At 44.6% G+C, this 22570-nt stretch overlaps 2 protein-coding genes across 3 annotated transcripts; both read right to left on the bottom strand.

Annotated features, from left to right (window-relative positions):
- Positions 1-244: 244 nt before the first annotated feature.
- Positions 245-3878, bottom strand: rnf181 (ring finger protein 181). The gene is made up of 6 exons (XM_079161711.1): positions 3833-3878; positions 3173-3300; positions 2954-3090; positions 2697-2812; positions 2522-2596; positions 245-2426 (listed from the first exon to the last, which is right to left on the bottom strand). Exons 2-6 carry the CDS (start codon positions 3256-3258, stop codon positions 2367-2369), a joined length of 474 nt encoding a protein of 157 aa, XP_079017837.1. The 5' UTR covers positions 3259-3300; positions 3833-3878; the 3' UTR covers positions 245-2366.
- A 605-nt stretch (positions 3879-4483) lies between these two features.
- LOC306697570 (uncharacterized protein) lies at positions 4484-22548 on the bottom strand. 2 transcript variants are annotated; one of them, XM_079161561.1, is made up of 14 exons: positions 22415-22548; positions 12482-12690; positions 12170-12255; positions 11940-12079; positions 11678-11861; positions 10793-10907; positions 9432-10685; positions 8359-8625; positions 7804-8226; positions 7506-7667; positions 7234-7407; positions 7069-7150; positions 6808-6956; positions 4484-6676 (listed from the first exon to the last, which is right to left on the bottom strand). In XM_079161561.1, exons 1-14 carry the CDS (start codon positions 22425-22427, stop codon positions 6410-6412), a joined length of 3525 nt encoding a protein of 1174 aa, XP_079017687.1. In that variant the 5' UTR covers positions 22428-22548; the 3' UTR covers positions 4484-6409. The 2 variants fall into 2 exon arrangements, with proteins under 2 accessions (XP_079017687.1, XP_079017686.1); XM_079161560.1 differs by having other exon boundaries at positions 7804-8625.
- Positions 22549-22570: the final 22 nt, after the last annotated feature.

Genomic DNA, 22570 nt, shown 5'->3' with positions numbered 1-22570 from the left:
GTGTAGTATGTCAAAAAAAGTCATGAAAAGTTACAGTATATGTCAAAAAATGTATTAAAAAGTCTGAGTATAATATATGAAAAAAGTCATTAAAAAGTCAGTGTATGTCAAAAAGTCACCAAAAGTCATTGTAGTGACCCCGTTGCTTATCAAAAAAAGGCAACCACGGTTGCTGATTGCTTGTTTAAACGTGTGCAATAAATAGCGAAATCCAGTTTCCAACATCGGCATTTTATTTCTCACAATTGCATCTTTTCCAACATAGACAGAGGTTAGTTAGAATATCGCAGTCAAAAGCTGTTTGCTCCTGTATATTCAGCAACACCTGCATCAGTGGCCCTCCTGATTACATTAACCTGTGGCTTAACTCACAGCGGCACTACGCCCCCAAGTGGTGGGAGGTCTCACAAGACACAACTATAACAAAATGGCTCTTACAGTATAGTATTTTTTATAAAAGTCATAGTATATACCCTGTATTCTAAAAGGAAAGCATGTCATATATTAAGGTTGTGCATAATTTCCTGTTAATTTTTTCTTTATCACCAGACTGCCTCAAACTAAAGCTGACTAATGCCGCCCAGTTTAGGACACGCTCAGAGAACGTTTTTGTTTTAGTGAGCAACAACTAACAATCCTGTAGTGTGGACTCCTCTGGAGTTGTGATTGGTTTTCTGTGTGTCTTTGTGACTCATTGATGTGAGTGCACTGTGTCAGCCTTATCCCCCGTACGCTTGCAACAGCAACACAGAAACAAGGTCTATAAAACTGTACAAAACAAATCAACACCGATTACTTTGATTCCTTTAATAAATTCTGTAAATATGTACGATTTGTCTATCATTTAGGTATCTTCATTGGACAGAGATTTATATTCAAATATGAAATACAAATGATAAATTATTAAATGATTTGCATGGATTGTCCTTGAAACAGAAAATTGCCTCCGAGTCCTTATAAACAACAACAAACTCACTAAATTGCTGCTTAAAACAGAGAGCAAAAATGACATCATGGTCATACAGTACTTGTTATATTGACAGTGTGGAATAGTATTAGTATCACCCTGAAGCTAATAAAGCTATGGCTAAAAGTCTTTGAGAGGTTGTTGTGGTTCTTTATATATATATATTTATATATTTATATATATATATATAAATAAAATGGTCTATTCATTTGAAACACAAATAGAAATAACTTTTGGCATATGACATAAAGAAATGCTACCTTGCATATGTACTGCTGGTTAAAAATCCCACCTAAGATGAGTCAGCAAGGTTGCAGGTTCAACATTGTGTGTTACCACATGCACAACATGGGTTTTTCCCAGATTATTGCTGCAGTATAGAAGTGGTATAAATCAAAACCAATCCAGATCAAACTGGTTGTGTTATTAAGTGTTCCTCTGTCTCGAGAGAGGAGTTGCCTCCTCAAACATCACGGGACAAGTTAAAGGGGAACCAAACAATTTTACACAAAAAGGTCAGTTTACTCAGCACGAGGCAAGTACGACTCGGCCAGTGAAAGTAGTTGTATATCTTCTGTGGCTCGAGAAGAGATTGTTCAGTTTGTACATCGGCTTGAAGAAAACAAATCTACCGACAGTCTGTGTGACAGTGGGGGCATTTACCTGACAGGGTACCTGACATAAAATGCAGAATATATATATAAGTGTATACTATTCATATTGCATTACTGAAGTGCACTTTAAAAATGATTTCTGTGGAAAAACGAAAAGAGTCGGTGATTAAAATATATTCCTGTGTTTAAATAAATCATACAAATTTGACAAATACAGCTGAACAGACGTTTTTTGTGTTTAAAAGGTTAGAGATTTAAATCAAAAAGGAATAAAAACAAATGCTTCAGGGACGCCGTCAACATCGTACTTGTCATAAAATATTTTCATCCTAACTACAAAGAAAAGAACATTTATCCAACTGAAACATGTTCAATGATCCTGTTGCTTATGCTGCATTCATGCCGATGATTACTCCAGGAATTGCAGTCAAACCAAATTCGTTGTTTTGTGTTTTTATAATTGCGTTACGTATTTTGAATGTGGGATATTATTTAGATAAAGCTGTCAGTGATGGTGGCTTTACAGCTTGTAGTTCTGTAGTTCTTTTGTTCTTTTCTGTAGTGCTTTTTTGCCAATTGGTAGATAGTGAAGATGTAATTAATATTCCTGACTCATAACTACAGATATGAGGCTGACATGAGAGTTTTTCCCATCCGCACTCTTGAAATTACGTTCTGCACGAAATGGCATGAATGCAGCATTATGCATTTCCTGAAACATGAATTCAACATTAATCTCTGTAAAAAGTCGCTGTGCCACACATGTGCACCACAGCACAGTTGAGTCATGTGTACATGGATCCATGTAGGTCCTCCAGCCGGTGCTCCCTCTGTTTTCTTCTCTCCTACAGGACAGGAAACAATACTCAGCTCGGGACTGGTGCTGTACAGGAAGCACAGCTAGAAGATGTATCGTCCCAAAGCATGTTTACACACTCACCTTGTCTTTTTTAAACTCCTCATACTCTGAATTGTCAGTTGGTAGTTCAAGGCGGCACAGCGGACAGGAGTTGGTCTGATTGAAAACATGCAAAAGATTCAAAAAGGTATTTTTTTTTCCCCCGAACATGTCCGATGTGGAATTGAATTCTGAATGATACATGTGTCAGCTTTACCTTGCCCAACCAGGGCAGTATGCATCCGGAGTGGAAAAGATGTTTGCAAGGCATTTCTCGAACTGACTCTTGTTCCTCGAACTCCAGCAAACACACAGGACACTTGAGACCTTTATCTGTGAGACATAAAAAAACACACACACAGTTAAATCCCTCCCTACTTTCTCTAAGCTTGATCTCTCCCTCTGCCATCATAAATGTCAACCTCCACATTTTGTTGAATATCAGTTAAATATGACTGATGTCATGTCTGTCACCTGCTTGCTCTTGAGAAATGATGACCACAGTGAGGGTCTGAACGGCCGTCTTGGCAGCCGGAGGAGGGAGACGCTGGTCCCAGTCGGACAAGTCGAACGCCCCCGAGTCGAATAAGTCCAAGCCCTGCATCAAAGACCTATAAACAAACCAACAGTCCTACTGTACACCAGCAATCAATGTGAAGCGTTACAATGTGTCGGACGTGTGTTGAGCCTCACCTGGCCAGCTCAAGAAGTGCATTCTGACGATACTGCTCCTCTGGGTTGGTGGGCTCACAGTTGTGTTCATCAAAGTAGGACGCCATTGTGGTGAGGCCGAGGTTTGAGTCCACTTTGCATTAAGATTCCTGAAAAACATGTGGATGTTGTAGGTTCACCAATTTGTCCAAAAAAAAACAAACATTAAATCCACAGCTGACATTTAAAAATGACACCTGAGGGATTTGGCATGACTTTTAAGGTGATGAGTGAATAACCATCACTCTAGTGCTCACCACAGGGCTGTAGGCCAAACTACCTGCTGTACCATCAGGGGGAAATATATGACATGTAAATACTTAATACATATCTTATAACTTATACTGAATTACCAGGACCGATTCTTTACTTCTTTAACTCAAAACCTTCATCAAATGTTTGATAAACTTAACGCATGAATGGCGAATAGAAAACCTTTCATACTATTTAAGATAAATTGTTCATTCTCTGATAAACGAGGACACATTAATGATGTTTAACGGTATTTAATGAGTTTGGTACACTTATAAATAAAGTCAACGCCAGCAAGACCGTCGTTTCCTGAACTTGTACAAATAGACATACCGTACAGTAGACAAGAATACAGTAACACATTCTTTGCCAGACTTTAACTCGACTTACCTGAAGTGTTAGCAAAAATAAACATGTCATTCTGCCTGGTATGACTATATCAACCACGTGATACTTGTGTCCAATCACAGGACGGAATGGCTCCTGATTCTTCTTCTTCTCTACGTTTTGTGGCGGTTGGCCAACAACAGCGTTGCATCAGCGCCCCCACCTGGTGCGGGGCGTGTACTGCCTTTGAAGTTATATAAAGTCTGTTTTTCAGTCAAAACATCTGGTTTACTATCTGAATTAAGTTTTTGTTGTTTTTAAAGTTTGAATGTTGGGGCGGTAGTGATGTTCTACATGTTCTCTATTTATCATGCATTTAAAATAGCCTCCTTACTCCTCTTCTTTACTCTTTCAGGAGGAGGGAGGTATAGAGAGTTACTTTATTTTTCGCTATAGCAGCATTAATTGAGGTACAGGTAAAGCAATAAAAAATAAAATATGATTTAAAAAGTTAAATATAAAAATGCACAATATATACAATAAAATATTAAATTAACTACCTACACAATAGTGCAAATATTTAACCAAACAACTGCATTGTACAGTTGAACTAATGTCCGCGTTCGTTGGTGTTTCCTTGAGTGGGAGTGTAAAATTGACACGTCGAGTGAAAACATGTCACAAATGAAGCCCTCGCATACTATTTAATAAGAAAACTGAATTTATTTGCTTAATCAGGCTAGATGAGAGGAATATCACTGTTCATTACAACTGACATTCAGAGTGAAAAGAAAAGAAAGATGAAGAGACACAAACACAACTCACATAAGGTATGGCTTTGGTTAAATAACACTCTACTCAACTGATTTGAAAAGACAACCGTTACATGATATCTTAAGTAGAGTGAAAAAGGATTTAAGGCTCTAGAATTCCCTGAAAAAGACAAAAGGCCCGATATATATATATACATCTATATATCTGCTGCATGTCATGATCCCACGTCGAGGTGTGGTCATACAGTAGATGCTGCTCAGATGCTGAGGGACACGAGTCATCAACTGACCACCAGGCTCTCACTTTTGCAGCCTTCATTTTTCAGTGGACTCATACATGAAAACATCACTGCGGACTATTGACCTGTTATGAGTATTGTGCTGACTTTGCCAGTGTTATTAGACATGGTACTGATACAATGGCACAGACAGCCTTTTACATGAGAAACACACGCCGATGCTGCAGTACAAAGCTGTTAATCCCCAGTTGCAGTCATTGGAACATCACAGGCAACGTTCTCGTTTTGTGAACTTCTTTTGAAAAATAAGTGAACATTCATCAGCTTCTCAATACAGTAATGATACCAAAAATATCAAAATATCTTTGCTATGCCTCCTCACCAGCCCTCTCCTTCTTTGAATGAGTGGTTATCAAACACATGTACATGCTAATAAGCATGCCAGCGTTTTGCTTACATTGTAGCTGCTTTCGATATACACAATAAAAACTTGTCAGGATGTACCTAGAAACAGTAATGGTAGTTTAAGAGATGCACAATATACTCCCAAGATCTTTGCGTGATTCCACTTCACTGTAGGAGACAACCGCAAAAATCAGATTTCAGATTGTTTTCTCTTTTCTTCTGTGAAAATTCAAGGAATGATTTGGCAGCTACGGCAGCTACTGGTGGACGACTACATACTGAACTTCCTCATTGACAATCACTGTGAAAATACTCATCCATGCATAGTTTGCCTTTGGCTAAAAAATAGGTGTGGTTTGTCACTCGGATTTTTGGAAACTGTGAGATTGATTGATTCAGTTCAAACTCATCTTTGTGACACGTGGTGTAAAGACACTAGACTGTTCACACACACACAAAATAGTTGTGAATGCAGAGGCAGCCCATTGTCAGTCAATGCTACAGTGATATTATGGATACATCCGTCTGCTCTTTCAAACTTTACACCATGTGGGGAATAAGCGTTCTACCCTCCTCCGTTGCAACAGTTTACATTGTAATGTTAAAAAAAACAACAAGTCACCTGCTTCCTGCTATAGCTGTCGGATTTATGTTTCTTTTTTATAGTTTCTAAAATGACACGCTCAACCAGTGAGCAACAATGTCAAACATGCCTAGTGTTTCATGAATTTCTACAGTGTTCAGTAAGATTTCACCACCATCTAACAAGATGAAAACACAGACAATGACAGCTCTCTGCCTGTTGAACATATCCAACACATTTCAGGGGACTAAGAAAAACACCGTAGTCGTGTATATATCAGTGTTGAGTTGAACACCCTCGTAATGTCACCTTTTGAGTATATCTGCGTCACACTTCGGCCTACTGACCAAATCTCAAAACCACCTGTATAAGAGCCTCAATGCAAAATGCAGAGCTGGCGGTCTGAATATAGGGACGTTTCTCCAAGTTGATGAAGGACAAGTTAAAAGTATTTTAGCAGAGACTGTATGCTGCTTCAACCACATGCACGTACTTAATCCATACACACTTCCGATGTCACTATCACAGAACAGACAGCCTTCTTTGATACCAACACATTAAATCCGGTCCCAACCCTACCTGTGCTAAAGATGCTTTAGACACTGATCTGACCTGATCCAGAGCTGCTCTCACTAACTCCCTAACTGAACAGCTTGACGAAGCAGCCATGGCAGTAAGGCTTGTCGTTTTGTTCTTTAAAGGTGCCTTTGTTGAGCTGTTTCAGGCAGAAGGCACAGACAAAGTGCTCCGGGTGGAACTTCTTGGACATGGCTGTGATACAGCGTCCCGTGATGGGCTTCTGACAGCCGGAGCAGAGGGAGCCACGGCGCTCGTGGTAGTGCACTTCACAGTAAGGCTGGCCATCGTGCTCAAAGAAACTTCCATTCACAAACGGGGTGAAGCACTCCTGTGAACAAAAACAAGAGAGGAAGCAGAGGAAGATGCTGTTATTCTGGAGCTATCATTCCTTTAACAATATCCAGCTTGACTCTGGTACATGAAATAACACTAGAGTGACAGAAATGACAAGATACAGACCCTGCAGACAAAACACTCAGGATGCCAAAGGCTGTTCAGCGCTGAGATGTAGTTCTCCAAAATGGCTCTGGCACAGCCGCCACATTTTGGTGCAAACATGTCAAAGTAATCCTTCCTGCAAAAGGCTTTTCCATCCTTTTCATGAAAGCCTTCAGAGAAATAAACAGGTTTTAATGAATCACAAAACCAAAATGCAAACAGAAACTATTTACTGTAGATATAAAAGTCACAGTAATAATTAAATAGAATAAATCACAATACCCTCTGGGCCAAAGAAAGATCCACACTGAGCGCAGAAGAAGTGTTCGGGATGCCATGTCCTATCCAGCGCCGTCACAACTTTCTGAACAGACATGACAACACGAGTTGTTGGCTGACTGTACTCTACAACAGACACGACCACGTACGTAAACAGCAGCGACTTACATCCAGTATGGGCCCGTTGCAGTAGTAGCACCGTGGGGAGAACAAGTTGTGGTAATCGGTCTCACAGTACGGTTGACCTTCTCGCTCAAAGAAGTTCCTGGAGCCGATCTCCTCTTGACAGTGCGTGCACACAAAGTGTTCAGGGTGCCACGTGCGGCCCATAGCAGTCACCACCTAGACAAACAGAAAAGTGGATTGTACAAATGAAATTATTAAAATTACAATACATTTATACTACAGACGTACTGTCTTTTTAAAAAAAAGCATCTCACCTGTCCCACAATTGGCTTACAACAGGCTCCGCACACTCCTTTAGCTACCGTCTGTACGCCCAGTTTGTTGAGGTCGGACTGCAGGCTACCCAGCATGTTGTCCAGCTTGTTGACCTGTGTCGGAGCCCCACCAGGAACGCCGCCCTTCCCTTGGGCCATAATCTGAAATGATTAAATGATCAAAAAGATGTGCCTGATACACACACAGACGTTTAACAAAATGCCGTTTTACGTTACAAAAATGGAAAAAATGGAAAGCTGTGAAAAACAAGAAGGGATAAGAGACAGGGGTTCATGCCTGCATTGGAGGGAAGATTGGGTCATACTCTGTTTGGCAGCCTACTGACACCAGGACTTTGGGTGGTATTGGTGTCACTGGCTCCACTGGTGGAGGGCGGTTTGGGGCTTTAAGAACAGGAGGAGGGGGCTCTGGTTTGGGGGCAGGAGCTTCCTGAATTGGGGCTGGTGGTGGTGGCGGTGGCGGTGGCGGTGTGGCTTTTATAATCTGCTGAGGTGCAGGGGGGACTGGTTCCTGGATGTGGGGAGGTTGCGGAGGGGGAGAGGGCGGTGGAGGGAGAGGTGGCGGTGTAGGAATAGGGGGGTGCTGTACTGGGAGTAGCCGCTTAGGTTCCTCTATAACAGGAGGGCGACGAAGGGCGGGGGGAGAGAGAGGCGGGAGCACCTTCCTCACGGGGACAGGCGACTCTGGGGGAATTATGATCTGAACAAAGAGGAGAGAAAAACAGAGAGAAGGGAAGGAACACAGAGAACAAAGTGTGTAGAGAACTAAAAGGTGAATTAATTGGGAATAGCAATATTTGGGGGGAAAACTGTTGAGCACACTGAAGCCAACCTTGTCGACCTCACTGCCGGCCCCATCGGGACGGAAACGCTGGGGTTTGCAAGTGACGACGACGCCCTCGGTCAGCCAATCGTCGGACTGTTTACGCCGCCGCTCTGAGCGGCCGATCCCGAACTTGCCCTGAAGCTCCTCTATGAGGCGGTCCTGAGAAGTGTTCTTGTTTACAATGACGGGTCCCATCTTTCTGCGCAGAAGACCGTCTCGGAACATGGGGTGCACGTTAGGAGTCTCCTTGGTGCGCCTGATCACTGATTTTATCTAAGAAGGAATGGTGAGGCATCTCATCATACGTCCACACCAAACACAACCCAGCTGAAGCAGTCACAGCAGAGCGCTGAGGGCAGCAGGTGAGTCACAAATCCATGACAGGCCAGGATGCTGTGGTCAGTGGGCTCGGAGTCACACTTCATGCACTTCCAGCATGCGTAATGTCAGGTGCCCTACCCATGAATCTTCCTCACAGCCTTCCTAGTCTCTCAACAACCACACCAAGTTCACAACGCAGGTGACATTAGGGTCCTTCACACAAAACTGGTGCAGCAGGTCAGGAGGATTACATGTGCCATGCTCAGTACTGGTACTGCCAATCAGTAAGTTATTTTTTAAGTGCAGCATTAAAGCAAAATCTCTTGGTTACAAAAAGCATCTCTATTTCTAAGCTAGCTTCTACTCCACCAGCTGAAAGCCTGCTGTGTTTTATGTGACATTCAAAAGATATTCACTTAAAATATAAAATACAGAAAAAGCAGAAAACCTTTCATACTGTTCATCGACTAATCAATTAGTTGACCTATTGTTTCAGCCCTACTTGATTGTGCTAAAGATTTGAGAGATGATGCTAACAAAACAATCCCTGTTGTATCCGTCTTAAAGTGACAAAGTGAGAAACTTATACTAGCGAGCAACCTAGCAGATCAATATTTGGTATCATGTTTTAGTTTTAAATAAAAACCCTCGAGGTATAGAGGCTAGCTAGTGTGGAAGCATCAGTCTCTGGAGCAAGAGCAGAACAATGTGAGCAAAACAAGCCCATGTTGTGTCAAGCAAGAGGCGAGATGCATTACATGTCCGGAAGCAGAGACTCGGTCTATACTGGGAGTCTGCAGCAGGGGCAGGTCCAGGGCAACGTCAGGGGTCCCGGGGCATGAAGACGGGGTCATGGACTCATCCATCCAGCTGGCCTCTGTCAGCGGGGTCATGCTGCCGTCTGTGTACGGCCTCTCGGTGTAAGGCGTCATGGTGCCATCCAGTCCATCGTGGAAGGACATCGACAGCTCCTCGTCAGCCCAGTCCAGATCTCCATTCCCGTCAGTCCCTCCGTCCACCGAGTCGTCTGTGATGGTGTTGGTGGCGCTGGTGAAAGTGTCAGGCTGCACGCTGTTTCTGTCCATAGGCAGGATGAGCTCGTCCTGCATCTCCTGCATTCCTCTGCCTAAAAAATGTGCGTCCATCTTCAGCTGCGGATCCTCCACATGTGCTTCGGGGTGATTCTGTGCAAAACTCATGGCTAGCAGCTTGTCCAGCGCCTCGTCCAAGGAGGGTTGCTGCACAGCGAAGGGGCTGGCTCTCTGGGCTGCGGGGGCCGACTCCAACAGCTGTCTGCTGGTGCTAGCGAAGGCCAGTGGAGAGGGGACCGTCATGGAAGAGACTGGAGATGGCGAGGATGTTTTTGAGGAAACATGAGCAGAATGTGGAGATATACAGACAGCAGCAGGGATGGGTGAAGGAGTCTTTGGAGGTGGGGTAGAGAAATTCAAAACAAGGTCATGAAAAGAAGACCCCTTGGCCATAGTCTCAGGAGCACAGGGGAAGTTACCGACAGTATTTGAGGGTGAGACCCGCTCTACAGATGGACTAGAGGACTTGGAGGACTTGTGGTCCAGGACAGTGTTAACGGAGGTTAGCGAGTGGGTGGTGGTGGTGGTATTGGAAGGACTCGGGCTATTTCTCATAAGGTTGGAGTTAAGGGAAGCGGCTTGAGAGAGGACAAGCAGGGACTTGGTTTGGGACGACAGCATGGTGGCAGAGACATCTATGACAGAGTCCAGGTCTAGGTCACTGGCTGCAGAAAGTGAGGATATAGGACTGTGAGGACAGAGACGGTTCACATGGGGCATTGACATGCCACCGTCTCCTCTATCCTCGTCTATGTGCAGCTCTAGACCAGCAGGCAAAGAGAACAGAGGAGAGGCACAGGCAGACGTAGGGGACAGACTAAGGAAAGGAGAAGCCACTGGGGTGACGGAGGAAGAGGCTGGAGGATGAGGAAAGCTGGAAGACGCTCCTGCTGGGTCCAGCAGACAGCCCAAAGAACTGGGCTGAAGGACATAGAAGCAGAAGCAGGATAAGAGGAAGAGGACAGAGAAATCAACAGAAATGTGTCTTTGTTGAAGCCTTTCCAGTCGTCACTCATGCTGCTCTGTACCTTGAAGTCAGACAAAGAGGCCATCAGCTCGTCGAGCTCTCTTGTGGCACAGGAAGCTGAAATTCTGGCTTGCTGCTGAGAGGGTGTGTCTAAATCGCCGTGGCGAGCAGAGGAGCTAGAAAATACAAATTATAATATGATTTGTTATTACATGCAAACAGTGACGCCTTACCAACAGCAGAACCCCAAATATGTATTGTCTAAGTTACCACAAAATTCAATATGAGAAGTCAGAATTACCTCACATCCTCTATTAAAATGTAAAAGACAACAGCTAACAGGCTAGCTGACTGCTGGCATTCATGTACGTTCTGAGGAATTAAGGTCCGTCATTCTGTGTTCCTGATCCTAAACTTGCAACCATGTTGATGTAACTGTAAACCTGAATAATCTTAATCTGTGCCGACAAGAAGACGAAACTGCTTCCCACTCCTTCCAGACATGGATCACGTCACACACTGATAAGTTCCTCTCTTTAGTCTAAACACAGCTGCACATGTAGGCAAAACAAGCTCAATTTTATGTTATTCAACAAAATCGTTTAAAACTAGTAAAAAGAAAGAAGAAAGCAACATTATGTAAAGTCATCCAACCTGCATGTGCTACCATGTGATGTGACTTTGGGGGTGTGTTCAAAGCATTTCCACAACATAACCGAGAGCAGCCTGTTCAAAACACTCTCGTCTATAAACTACCATTCGAACGTTAACATGATCTCGAACATAAGTTGGGCAATGTTATCCGTTTTGGGGAGCTCTGATAGAAAATAGGAGGATGCGGCCAATTGTATTCTATTTCTCTGCCAATACAGATCCTAAAACGTCAACTCAAGGTATCTGCTGACTTGGTGCTTTTCACCCTGCCTCCATGTGTGATATAAAGCACCTGGGTGAAGGCACCGTGCCCTCCAGCTCGTCCAGCAGGCTCTCCACGGTGGGCCGGGCCTCTTCCAGCCTCGTTCCGTTCCTCTTGGGTTTCTCCTGAGGGGCGGGGCTCACCGTGATGTCAGGGGAGCCGCCGTTCTCGTAGTGGGTAATGCTGCAGGACGGCAAAGGTGGCGCTGCCTCCTCTGTGGACAACACAACAGTACAGCTCATTTTGCTGACCACAAACGGCACTGAGAAAGCCGAGGGTACTTTGCACGTACCTGTAGTGGGGAATGAAGGGGAGCTCTGCTGCACCGCGTTGAGCTCCAGCAGCAGTCTGTCGAGCTCCGAGAGGTTACTGCCCATGGCAGAGGTCATGGCTGCTGTCGACGAGTCTACCGACTTCTGTTTGTTTGGAAAACTGAAGAGGAGACAGACAGGGACAACTGCTAACAGCAACTAAAGACAATGACCATGACACACACAACATTTCGAACGTGTGACAGGATACCTGTAGACGTGGTCCTCTTCAATGTGAGACAACGGAGAGCTGCTACTGTCCCTGGACCATGAGCTCTTCTGGGCTGAACCTAACGACTGCAGAGGACACATCAGTGAGACATACGGAGAAAACATGAGCAGAGTTTCCACTTGGCTCTCGATTCGACATTCATCTGGACACAGTTAACTGTGCAAGACTGACTTCCCCCTCTCGTGTTTCATTTCCGACGAGTTTGATATCAGAGACAAACCGGTTTGCGGAATGGCTTCACGGAGAAACATTAGTTCACGAGTTATGCATGCTCACACTACGGAGACATACCTGCTGAGAGGAGTGGTGGGAGTCCGGCTGATCGACCAGGGACCCGTTCAGAGCCTCGGCTGAGGGCGGAGGAGGGACTGGAGGTGGGACGGACACATCCTGGTAGGAGTGTCCTCCGGTGGGGATGGAGTAGGGGGTCTCCTCAGACAAGAACACAGGTCGCTTTGAGATGTGGGACGTAGTAGATTCCAGGTCGGCCAGTAACGCGTCTGAAAGAATTGATAGTTGGTCATCAAACTCGGACTCAGTAATGCCTCGTGTCACTGGAGCAAAGACATAGAATTCCTGAACTGTTTTCGCGAAATATTTCGACCTGCAAACACGGTTGCGCTGGAGACCAATGAATTCTTTACTGGGTCGTTGGGTTCTCTGAGGCGACTACTGACTGTGGTGTCAGGCTGTAAACGGACAATGCCAGCGTGTCTGAGTCAATCATTCCAACCCATCACCAAAAAAAGCTTTTGTTAAGCCCCGTCACCCTCACAGCACGGCCCGGCACATCACAGAGCCCAGCTTCATACCTATACCGATTAGGCCTTCATGAAATATCCCTCTGAAATCCCCAACATACTTACTCCCCCCCATCGCTCCACACTATAAATACAACCCTGCTGACAATGAGAGCTACCTGTCTGTGAGCTCGATCTGTCATTACAGCATTTTATACCTCTGGAAGTTTATGCACGTCTTTGATTAGTCTCCGTTTTATGAGAATCAGTGTGAATTTAACAGGACCGATAAGAACAAAGAAGCAGACCAACAGAAAGTGTTTCTGAACCCAGTCCAGGGTTGAGGGGCAACAGTGTTACCCCGCTGAGTGTTCACAGGAACGCCGGAGCAAAATAGACTCTTACATCACACGAGCCATCCATTCTCAGCCGGTCCAGAATAGAAGCAATCACCGGCTGCATACTGTTACAATACAGAGGCTTGGAACGGGAGTCTGTTCAGAGGAATTACCGCAAACTCAAACACAAGAGAAGGAGAGCAAAAAACTGTCCAACTAAGCACAAGGTCAGACGGCTGACCTTCTAAAATACTTTCAATGTACGTGAAAAGTGTCTCTCTAAATTATAAATCTGTTCACGTATGAAAACTTTGATTCCCTGTCCTGAATAGGAGTTATTTTAAAAAGAGATACAAGTTTACTGGGAGGCATTTTTCTGTTAACTGAATCATTCTTTCACACAAGGTTACATTAATCCTAAAGTACGTCAGAAGAAAAGTGAATATTTTCGTTAAAAGTTAAAGTTAAAGCTGAGTAGTACAGTGAGACTTGGATCAAGTCTGACTGCACCACACTGAATACTCATCAGGATGATTTACTCCCCTGTGTTGCAGACACTGACTTCATATCATCCGCAATCAAGTGACAATAAAAAAAAATCACACAATATCTGGAAAATGAAGTCCCCGCTCCCTCAGGCTTGGAATAGACTAAGATGAGTTTGTCCTTCGTCTACGTCAACATTAACAGATCTAACAACAAAGCAACGCAATAATATAATGAAACAATAAAGCAGCGCCTGTAATCCATGAGTACATATAATAAAAAGCCAGTATCTATACTCACATTATTGTTTCCACCTGCTGTATCTGTAATATCTTCCGGGCAGTATTAAATGCGCGTTTGTGTGCATTTAATTGTGTGTGTGTGTGTGTGTGAAGCAGACAGCAGTAGAGACGAAGATAGTGTGAGCAACAAGGAGTGATAACATGTTGCCAGTGTAATGGGGGGGTTTGATACTGCGCCTTTCTCTTAATAACAAACACTGAAAGCGTCTCATTAGTGCATTCTCACCCTCAAATAAATACGGTAACTATGATTGTAACTTTACAGCTGTCAGGCTTATGTCCGTTATGACATCCAAAAGCACATCTATCCATCTATGTGCCTTTAAGTTTGAATGATCCACTCAGATGAGCTGCGATAAGTTAAAACTGCGATAAACAGGAGACTCTCGCATGTCGAAACGTCCGCTATACTCTGCAACCAGTCTTCAGACCAAAAGGAGATCCGGCCCAGAAGCCAAATGTTTAAGTCATGGCGTTTGACATAAACCACACGGGAGCACAGGCCTATTTATAGCAGTAAGCTCAGTGTGTAGCCCGTGTCTGTGCAAATGTGCTGAAATATCATGACCAGCTCAAAATAATCTGCACCTGGTGCTGACATGCTGAACAAGGTCTTACTGAAGTTGACTTTGTCACTCATAAAACAAAAGCCTCCACAGAGAAAAATACCCACAGCTGGGTTTGGAACAAAGGTGAGCCGTATAAAATACAGTGTAGGGTTTACATTTACATGTCTCCCTGGTAGCTTAGAAGATCGTAGAAGCTGTCAAAAATAATAAAAGCCTTTAAAGAAAGACGAATTATGGAAATGTATTCCTAGAAAGTTCGTTGTGGCGTTGACGAAGAGGACAGCCGCACTGCCTGGAGCTTTCCAAAAACACTTGTAGACAGAGCCAAGATTATGAGGCTATAAAAGTGTGCACTCATTACCCCCCCCCCCCCCCCCCCCCCACCCCACCCCCCCCCCCCCACCCCACCCCCACACACACACCTGCTGATACTACACATCTGTGACTCCAGAGTAGCTCTCCACAGGGGGCATCACCACAGTTAAGATTCATTGTCTGATCTATAATGTCGAGTTCCTGTATTCATTCCTTGGTGGGGAAAATCAGCTAGTTGGACCGTCCCGGTGAAAGTGAGTGTCATCTATGTGTTGCAGATTGGGAGTTGTCCTACATAAAGGGGATTTAAAGAAGAGATAGATTAGATCCTAAACTTTTAGTCAAATAATCGATCAGTTGCTGAACTATTTTTTATAATCAACTGATTGTTCAGTAATGTTTGAAGCAGAAATGTCAAACAGTCTTTAGTTCCAGCGATAGGATTTGTTGTATGTGATAGAAAGCGGAATATCTTTGGCTTTTAGACTGCTGGTACAAAACACTTGATTTAAAAAGGCGTCACGCTGGTCTTTGGGAATTTGTGAAAATAATACAACGTATTGTTAGTTGCAGCACTGATATGAATGGCACTATAGTCACAGTGGGAGATGCACCACATACGATTCTGCTATTTCTATATCCGGATAAAGAAAGATTAAAACACAGCCAGGCCTGTTTAAATTTAGCATCAGATAAGGATCATTTTAAAATCCATAATTCACAGCTCAGATCCATTTTTAGCCTTCGCCCACACCACTCCATTAAGTGCATCTCTTTGATATATTAATGCCGGTCATACAAGGATACAGATTGAAGATTGAAGATGCTACTGAAGCTGTCTTGCTTCCCTCTTGTCCCCTGAGGAGGGCAGCATTGAGTTTGGCACGAGGACGGACAACAAGCATTCGTCAGTCTCAGAAAAGTTTTGGTCCATGTTTTGGTTCGAAGCATTAAGAATGCAAAAGTGCTGTAAGCCAAGTAACAGGCTAATCTTTTCCATTTCAGACGGGGGGTGAGGAGCCACAATGGACAAAGGCCAGTTCTGCTCCAACAGCATCCTGACTCAATAGCCCATTGTGCGAGCTCTGGAGGAATAAAGCGGTCATCAAAAAGGATATGACTGGGACTAATAACACCAGATGAATTCATCAAACGTCCGTCAACAATACAACAGTGGCTCACTGTGTCGGGGGGGGGGGGGGGGACCGTCTGTGGTCACGCTGCGGTAACTAATCTTCATTACGTTCTACAAACAACTCTAAAGATATGTGGATAATGTACACATTCTTGTGGCAGTGGGTGCATGTACAGTCCTGTCTGTGCACATACACACCCCCCCCATCCATCCATCCACCCACCCACCCAAGGCCCTGCCACAGTCCTGCAGTGTTTATCAGCTGGGAGTGAAGGTGCATGGGGAATTCCACACATTCCTCTGTCCGCTCCTGAGAAAGAAAGCAATCAGGCGGGGCCACGGTGGCTCTAAGGAGGGGTGCATTCTAGTCCCAGCGAAGCATCATTTAACCTGTCTTATCTGGAAACAGAACTGACACTGTGTGATACAATCTACTCCAGCAGAACAAACATTCCTCCCACAACCTCAGGAGTTTAGGTACAGAGCCGGTGAGGAATGTGCTTGAAAACAAAACACCATCTGTCAAAGTCCAGAAAAGGAAAATAATGTGTTGACAATTACAGGACCCGTTCCACTAACTACAGCGTGCTTTGAATTCCAGGATAAGGGAGATGTCAATGTTTTTTACTACCCATTTCCCACAGAGCATGGTGTACAGTGCAGGGGGGGGGGGGCTGTCTAATCTGTTCTATTAACATGTGGGCACGGTGAATGCCCACCAGGGTCCACAGCTCACCTGTTTATAGCCGGGGAGCAAAAGAGCAAAACTGGCCACGGCCCTGCAGTGAAACTCTACCCCATCAGGCCAACCCGGCACGATATTTATATCAAACAAGACAGACGGGGGCCGGGGAGAGGGGGGGGGTGAGAGATGCCACTGAGACGGGCAGGGGAGGCTGGGTAGAAACCAGGAACAGACAAACAAGAGGGAATGTAATTGAAAGAGAGAATATTGACCGGTGGCAAACAGATTAAATGATAAACCGAGAGAGAAACATTCAAATAAAATGTTGTGCCTCACAGCTTACAGATGGCCACTCCCCCCCCCCCCCCGTTTGTACACTAGGATACGCAGATTCATACAGACAAAGGATGAATGAGTGTAACAGTATGCCATCCGAAAAGACAGAAGCATCTAAGGGTGATTATTTCAAAATAAACATACCCAAAAATACACTGCCAAGCAGCCCCATATCCGAAAGATGACACGCCCCGTGAGAGAGCGCTGGACCAAAATAAAAGCACTTCCCCACAGACCAGTAAATCAGATGACAGGGGAAAGTCTGAAGACTGACACCCAGTCGCCGAGAACACATTCATACTGTGCATGTTCCAGGACCGTATGCCAGAGACAGTGAGCGGGCTTTTGTGCCAGAAGAGTGGGGTAGACTGAGGAAGACCCTCGAAGAAAGGCCATCGTGTCTCTGACTGAAAACACCGAGCTGAGCTCCAGACTAGTGAACCTTCCTGTAGAAGAGCAGAGCATTAAAACAGCCATTAGCTGATGGAGATAGTCAGAGGATGAATTATTGACCAACCTGCTTATTATTTTCTGTAATATTTCAGAAAATAGTAGAAAATTCTGAACACAATTTCCTGAAGCCGAAACAGTTCAAAAACCCAAATATATTAAGTTTAATATCATAGAAGACAAACGAGCTAACATTCACATTTCAGATGCGAGCACCAGAGCATGTTATTTTTGCTCTAAAAATGACTGAAACGATAAATCAGTTATGAAAACAGTTGCAGATTATTCTCCTGATTTATCATCTCAGTTCAACCGAGTATTGTTTTCAATATTTCTAAACTAAAGCCGATTAGTTAGCTTTGATTCTGATCCCAAAATGATGAGCAAGCATTTTGTTACTTGACATCATTTTTAAATACTTAGTGCTGCAAACACACATCTCAGTTATCGATAAAGCGTTGACGTTTAATACAAATCCTAGAATCAAAACATGAGAAAAATGGAGTTTAATGGAATCATATTAAAACTAAATGAAGGCAGAAGTGAGATGTACCGCCCTGCTCACAGACAAGAAACCCCTCTGTCTTTGAACATGGCCGCTGGGGGTCCCCCAGCTCCAGTGTTGCTAGAAGAACCCAGCAGGGACTCAGATTCCTACTGCATTACCCTAAAATAACCTGCTTTCTGAGCCACGGCACAAGGCCAGGGAACAGGGAACAGGGGAACAGCATGACAATAGGAAAAAGAGTCGGGTCGCCACAATGTGGTGCGACAGCATTTAATAGTGAAAAACGCTGCTCTGGCCAGATCACTCACACACACACACACACACACACACACACACACACACACACACACACACACACACACACACACACACACACACACACACACACACACACACACACACACACACACACACACACACACACACACACACACACACACACACACACACACACACACACACACACACACACACACACTGAGGGCCCACACAGCTGTCCACTCTACCAGAGTGTGCTGGCCTCCAGCATGGACTCTGCTCATTGTTTTTCTCCTCCGTTTCCTCAGGATGTGGGGCAGGGTCTGTTGCCTAAGCGATGAGGTCAGCCATGCAGCTCCCCAGACCCAGAACAGGATGGGTGTGGAGCTCGGCAACAAGACTGATTTACAGCCGGGAGCTTCCCTCTAGCCGAGCCCACTGGTTAGGAGCGGTATGCGCCATCCTCGCAGCACTCACGGGGTGATGAAAGCTCGTCTGGTAACACTAACTCTGTGCTGCCGACACACCGGGACCCGGAGAGCACTTAAGACCTTCTAAGATCTGTCGGTATGCTGTGCAAACGCTGTAAACATTTAAGACCACGCTGCTGCTTCTACAACGGCCAACTTCTGGTCTTGTCTGGAGGATGAGGCCTTCCTCTGCAAGGTGATCGGCTGATAATAGTACAGTAAATCTAACAAGACCGCTGTGTGTTTACAACAGGCATATCTAGCAGGTGCTGCTGTCCGTTTCAGCCCACATACACACCTCCCGTAGATACACATGGGCCTCAGAGCACAATACAGACCGAGGCCCACATTGGTTTGTACAGCTACACTGTACGCGTGTTTCTTCTCAGGGTTACAGGATTTAAACCATGCAAACTGTTTCCTCTAGTCAAGTTAGTTAATAAAGACAAAGGCACGTTTGTCTTCACAGTACAGATGAGTATTTCTGCACGTTAGCATTACAAAGCTAGCAAGCCTGACTCTTACTAGTTACACTATCGTCTGTATAGGAGACTATTACGAGTGTAAAGATATACAACGATTGTGACTAAACTGTGGGCTTAATTAACCCGTTAATGGCCAGGCTCACCCTGGGTTCCCCAAATTAGTTTAGTTGTAAGAAAATGTGAGAATAGCATCGAATAAAATATTCTAGGTACTTCGACACAGGGCCCCTCTGCAGGACAGGGCTCTAATAGTGCATGATATTCAAATTACCACACAGTGAACCTGTGGTTTTAGGGGTCCTTCAGGGCCTGGGGTCCTTGGCCACTTGACCGTGTCAGTAATCCAGCCCAGGATTTCAGTCATTGGTAATCCGTGAACAGAGAGAATTTACAGCCAAAATGAAAGTCAATCCTGCTAAAGTGTTATTCTCACTTTAGTAACCCCCCTCCAGCATCATGCATGTCTATGCTAATCCACTTTCTTCACTGTTAACCTGCAGACATGGAGCACGGCCTCCACAGTACAGTGAGGTCAGTCTGCCTGAATCTCACACAATCCTGAGGAATTCACAGAGAGGGGAGCGGAGCTACATACCACACAAACATGAGACCCAGGAGCAGCACAAGCCATGTGTCACATGTGGTCTGAGGGCCACATGTGGGGGAGGACTCCGGGGGGGCCACATCAGTAACACCAGTGAGGCAATGCCTGGCTGCCTCCTGGACTGTGAAAGACTGATCAGAGAAAACGTGTGGAAAAGTGTGACTCAGAGGAGCTCGGCTCGCGCTACGCTGAGGGAATTCCCTTCCTCGAGTGTTAAGCAATGCGAGCAGATCAATATCCACAGAACGAAAGAAGACGGGAGGAGTGGAGTCTGATCGGGTTTCCAAACAGCTCCACGTCGACCCGCCAGTCATCACCGAGCCTCAAGACAAGGACCCATGGGGGCTTGTTAGAGGGGGTTTCACTGGATGTGCAGTAAACCACAGTCATTAAGGATTTACAAACATTTAACGTGGCTTGTTGTTGCATATTTAGGGAGGACATGGGAGGGGTTTTCCACATGTGGACAAAAAAAGTTAAAATCCTAAGAGAGGGCACTTTAACTTCACGGTTCAAGCTCAAGAAGTTTTTGACAATCTATAAGTGTAATTACCACAGGGCCCGTTTCAAAAAGGAGTGAGTGAAACCAACGGCCCTCCCTCTGGTGACAGCATGCGCAGGGCTGAGAGTAGTGGTGGTAGTAGGAGGCGAGTCATGACCCAGAGAGTATTTGGCCTTGGACCCCCGACACAGAGCGATGTTGGACATTCCTCAGCAGCCTCGCCCCCTCCCATCAGCCTGCTGTTCACGCTGCTTCAGTGAGACTGCAGGCTCCCTCTCAACCAACAATCGGCTCTTTCAGTGGCCCTGGGGAGCGAGAGCATCCAGCGTGCCCTGGAGTTATTCTCACATCGGGCCAAACTCGAAACGCGGCACAACGTCTCTCCACTTAAAACAATTCACAAATCCACTTTTACGGCCTTTCTACTTGGGGAGATCAGTACAATGGGAGCGTTCCTACAGATACTGGACTTAAGTGGTTTATTCTGAATCAGCAAAGTAAATATAGCAAACTGACCAGCTGGTGAAAACTACAACAACCAGAATTAGAAGTTCAGGAGGTTCAATGCCAAAGGTCAAGGGCCGATGAACCAAAGAGGTAAACTGGTTAATGAGGCACATATAAATAGATGGAGCGGATAGCTGAGCGCTACACAGATTCAGTTCATGTTGATTGTCATCAATGCTGGTGTTGGACATAGGGCGGATAAAACGCACTTTTAGTGCTGAAAGGATTAGTTGATTAATTAGTCAGTTAGCTGATCATAAATATACTGCATCACTGCGAGTTAAATATATTCGAGTATTCAACCATTTGTCACGCAAAACGAGCTATTACAAAACGTCACTTTAGGGTTTCACCATTTTTGTAGACTAAACATTTGATCCAGCAAAAGAATTCAACATGTTAATGAATAATGAAAACTAGTTAGTTATTCACAGCTCTCAGTAAATGACAATGCCATAAAAACACCAAAAAACACATAAGAAATCATCGTATCTATTCTAACAGCAATTTTGAGGTCATCTTCTATTCTAAAAACTAATAACTATTGTGTAGTAATAACAACTCAGCAAGTGCATTTCTTACTTAACTCAAAGTGAATTCATGCCTTTATACCACATGATTTAAAGGAGACTCTTAAATGTACGATCACAATACAGGCTATTGTGCAGCGTGAGGGTTTTGAATCCTTATTATTCAAGGTCTGTGTTGCATGTACACGGATAAATACCAGCCCAGCTAGACTAATCTAGATTATATGTTAAAACCTGCTTTGTAGCAGAAATCAACAGGGTCACGGGGTCAGGGTCCTACCAACAATACTGCTTCACCTCCAGGGGAAAGTGTTGACAGTACCTTTGACATAGTAAATAAGATGTTAGGTTTTCTTTACAGTACAATTTATATTGTCCTAATCTCCTGTTTCAAAGCTTTCCATCTATCTACAGAAACACAGTAGATTGCGTGGCCAGTGATTAGGTATCACTATCAGTTAGGTCTGCTTCATCAGGCAGGAGATACTTCATAAGCCAGGGTTGAGCTCACATTGTGCTGCACCGAGCAGTCTAAATGGGGAGGCCCGTTGACTCCACCACTTCAAAGCTGGAATGAGTCGCCTGTGGGCAAAAGTTGAGGAGGTACAACGCTGAAGCTCGGTGTCAAAATGTCAGCCAAATATCTCCTCCCTCTGGCGCACGTATTGCATAAAATTTGTTTAAATGTGCAGGATATCGGTGTGTTATCCGACACATTAACGTGACTACAGAGTTTAAGAAAAGGGAGGTTAGTAAACGGCTAACGATGCTACGATGCGTGTATAAATCAGAGTGGGTAACATGAGGCAAACATCCACTCTGTCATACTGCACCGTGACATTTTTTTGGGGCAGCAAATAGCCAGCGTTTTAAGGTAAGGTGACCCAGAAACTTGTGTTTTTTTTTTAACGTAAACTCTCGTGGTAACGTGAACTCGTCCACCCTGCTGTCCGCTCCTCACTGTGGAAAAACACGAGCGTTTAACGAACAACTTGTTAACTCACCTAAGTCGTCCATAGTGGCTGCCTGGCTGCGGCCTGTCTCCGTTTGATGTTTTGGTAGCTTCTCAACTTTACGAGTTTTCCTCTCTCCAAACTTCTCCCCACTGGCTGCTGCCCTGGAAGTTTGTCGCGGGTAGCTCTCGTGAACGCGCTGCAATA

Source organism: Pholis gunnellus (genome assembly GCF_910591455.1).
Source record: "Pholis gunnellus genome assembly, chromosome: 6".
Lineage (NCBI taxonomy): Eukaryota > Metazoa > Chordata > Actinopteri > Perciformes > Pholidae > Pholis > Pholis gunnellus.
Note: the sequence above shows the minus strand (reverse complement) of the source record. Positions and strands in the feature narration are given on the sequence as shown.

What these genes read in the sequence shown, in the direction of transcription:
- LOC306697570 (XM_079161560.1), bottom strand. An exon ending in CCCACCACTCCTCTCAGCAG is followed by an intron (nt 12,256 to 12,481) that starts GTATGTCTCCGT and finishes TGTCCTCTGCAG; the next exon opens with TCGTTAGGTTCAGCCCAGAA. An exon ending in GAAGAGGACCACGTCTACAG is followed by an intron (nt 12,080 to 12,169) that starts GTATCCTGTCAC and finishes TCTCCTCTTCAG; the next exon opens with TTTTCCAAACAAACAGAAGT.
- rnf181 (XM_079161711.1), bottom strand. Translation starts at nt 3,258, where the DNA reads ATGGCGTCCTACTTTGATGAACACAACTGTGAGCCCACCAACCCAGAG. An exon ending in TACTGCCCTGGTTGGGCAAG is followed by an intron (nt 2,597 to 2,696) that starts GTAAAGCTGACA and finishes GTTTTCAATCAG; the next exon opens with ACCAACTCCTGTCCGCTGTG. An exon ending in AGGAGTTTAAAAAAGACAAG is followed by an intron (nt 2,427 to 2,521) that starts GTGAGTGTGTAA and finishes CCTGTCCTGTAG; the next exon opens with GAGAGAAGAAAACAGAGGGA.